Source organism: Antrostomus carolinensis, unplaced genomic scaffold (genome assembly GCF_000700745.2).
Source record: "Antrostomus carolinensis isolate BGI_N321 unplaced genomic scaffold, ASM70074v2 scaffold3309, whole genome shotgun sequence".
Lineage (NCBI taxonomy): Eukaryota > Metazoa > Chordata > Aves > Caprimulgiformes > Caprimulgidae > Antrostomus > Antrostomus carolinensis.
In genome coordinates this window covers 1-3070 of record NW_010340453.1, presented here as the reverse complement: position 1 = coordinate 3070, position 3070 = coordinate 1, and the positions used below count along the sequence as shown (strand labels likewise).

At 38.8% G+C, this 3070-nt stretch overlaps 1 protein-coding gene across 1 annotated transcript; it reads left to right on the top strand.

The window, feature by feature from the left end:
- Positions 1-83: 83 nt before the first annotated feature.
- LOC104520170 (COMM domain-containing protein 3) lies at positions 84-2767 on the top strand (the record flags this gene model as incomplete). Its single annotated transcript, XM_010176141.1, has 7 exons — positions 84-297; positions 402-465; positions 577-611; positions 958-1018; positions 1104-1160; positions 1258-1317; positions 2428-2767. Coding segments are annotated over 7 exons (551 nt in total), but the record flags the coding sequence as incomplete, so codon positions are not given.
- Between the last annotated feature and the right edge of the window lie 303 nt (positions 2768-3070).

The window sequence follows — 3070 nt, the reverse complement described above, 5'->3', positions numbered from 1 at the left end:
CCTCCTCCTCCTCCTCCTCCTCACACTGTGCCTGCTTCCTCCGTCCTTTCGCTCTGAAACACCCAACCTGTTTCATTTTGAAGTTTTTGTGGGAAACGTACCGTGCACAGGGCGAGCGGCACCTCTTGGTACCGAGTGCTGGGGTTTGGCAAGTAGGTGTGTCATCAGTAACTCATTTGTTTTAGACGATCCAGACCTGAGAGATATTGACCCTACGGTACTAAAACATTGCCATGCTGCGGCTGCGACGTGTATTCTGGAGGCAGGGAAGCAGAAAGCCGACATATCTGCTATAAGGTACTAACACTTTGAAGCTCCCCCAGTTCTCTAGCGGTTGTTACTTTCAACTGAGTTACTGCTAAGTTAATGTTAACAGAAAACTAAATTATTTTTCCCTGTAGCACATGTCTTGAGGACTGTAAACTGGACAAAGAGAGAATAGAACAATTTTGCACCGAATATCAGGTTTTTAAAACAATTTTAACATGTTTATGTTTTCCTTCTCTCATAGGAATTTATTGAATCTAGCAATTTTTTTTTCTCTTTTTTCTTTTTTTTTTTGAATTTTCCCTCCAGAAAAACAAGGATGCATTGGAAATCCTATTGGGAAGGTAAGTCTATCAGCCAGCACAGGTACATGTTTCAATTACAGCTACTTTTGAAACTGTCCTGGAAAACACCTATGGATACTCTAGATGATGAAAGTAATAAATACTGGGGTTTTTTTGGTTTTTTTGGGTTTTTTTTAAGTGTACATTTTTAACAAACTTTAGAAAACAGCTGTTGAAACTTATCTTCCTCCTTTTGGAATTCTGAACCTTTCAAGAAATATTACAGGGACTTGAACTTTTGAAGAAACATTATAAGGATTGTGAAAAAGTTCTTTACTGGTGGACAGCTTGAGAAAATTATGTTTTCTTTTTTTTTTAGGGAACTTGTAACTGTTCTGTCTTTCAGCATAGGCAGATCTCCTCTCCATATAACTGATGTGTCTTGGCGCTTGGAATATCAGATCAAGGTAATTTTAACACATCAAGGTGTTTCTTTAGGCTGTTTGAGTGCTGAGACCTGACTTTTTTCTATGCTCTTTGTTTTTAATTTAGAGCAACCAGCTTCATAAAACTTACCAGCCTTCCTACTTGGTGACCTTAAACGTAGAGGTACTCTACTCCCAGCACCCTCAGAGGGAAAAATGCAATTTCACTATATCTTTTTTTAATAAAACAGGCATTGTTGTTGGTTTTCTTTCTTCTTCAGAACAGTGATTCAGGATCACACCCAGATGTGAGCTTTAGTTGCACAATGGAACAGTTACAGGTACTTCTTTCCTTTGTTATTGTTTCTCTGCTTGGCTCTAGTTATGGATGTAAATGTTTTTAACAACTTGCCAATCAAAATGAAAACATATATACTATTATTAAAAAAAAAAAATTCAGGGCTGGGAGGGTAGGGGAGAATCATCTATAAAAATTATCTGAGTGTAGTTTTCCTGTCTTCTTGAATAAAGTTGCAAAGTAACTGATTTTAGTTGCATGGGGAGTATTTTACATATGTGCATAAATATTTTGTCTGTTGTCATAACTGTAATATATGGGAGGAAATACATAATTTTTCTGAACACTGATTTCCTGTGATTTAGAGAAATCATTAAAGAAGGTGGTTCAATGATTTTAGTGTGTCATGGTTAAAAATAGAGAACGAAGTGATGGCTCTTCAGTGGTGTTAATGACATGTCAGAAATGTAGTGAAACAAACGTGTATCTTTGTTTAGCGATTTAAATGTGTAACTGAACAATAGAGGTATTGTGATGCTTGGAAGTGACCAAACTGTGGAGGATTGGGAAGAGGGGTTGGGAAGAGAGGAAGAGCAAGATATTACAACTTCAGGTTTACACATCTGCTTTTTTTAATGTGTGTCTCAGAAGTCGTCCTTTTCTTACTAATGAGTCTTTAATCGGTTTGCTGAGTTAGTTAAATCTGATGTGCTTTGGCTGGAGAATGGTCCGAGTACAAAATTGCACTCAAAATATCTTCAGTATTTTAGAAATGTATGTAGTGGTTCAAAGCCTACAGCAAATGTCAGCATTAGCCATTGTAATGATACTAATAAAATCTACATCTTAAGAGTAGTGATCTATTTTAGTAGAAAATATATGTTGAAAGGTGTTTTCCTTCAGTTCCCACTTTTCTTACTACATTGTAAAATAGGGAGCTATTTAATTGCTGGCATTGTTCATCAGTTGCAACGTTTCTTTGTGGTAGAAGGTGCCGGTTTCCCTTGCCTCTCTGTGTAAAAAAAATAAAAAATTAAAAAAATAAAATCAAACAAAAACCAACCAAACAAAAAACCCAACATATATATATTATGTTCCTGTAGCTGACCTTTTAAAAAATACGTTTATTCTAAGACAGTTTTTCATCTCTTAGGATTTAGTTGGAAAACTAAAAGATGCTGCAAAAAGTCTAGAACGAGCGACTCAGATGTGACTGAAGGAAGGTGTCAGCCTCTCATTCCTAAGAGTGTCTCCTAAATGACAAATGTCTTTAATCTCCTGATGCAGACTTTTTTTATTTTTTAAATCCTTGGATGCGAATTAAATGAAATAACTGTTTTTTTATGGCAGCGCTTAGTTTTCCTTGCTTGTGTCATATTTTTCTTTAATTAACTCTTGTTAAATACTTGTTTGACTGTCGTGTCTTCAAAGCATTCCTTCTATTTTATTTTGTGTATTTTTACAATTGTCGCCAGTTATTTTTCTTTGGGATCTAATAAAGTTTATCCGCTCCTGTTCTGCAGTTTCTGGGGGTGAATTAGCTGTACCCGAAAGCAGGACGCTGACCGTTAGATCAGCTCCTCCCGGGCCGCGGCGCGTTTGCTCCATTCCCCGCCGCGCGTTGCTATTTCGCTCCAGCTGATATTGCGTCTCTGTAAGAGCCGGCCCGGTCCCGGCGCGGGGGGCACGGCAGACCCCGCTCCCGTTCGGAAAGCCGGGAGTGCGCGGGGCTGAGCGGATCCGGGTGTCGGCTCCGGCTCGGCGCTGTCTCCCGCCTCGCGGTGCCGCTCCGCGCC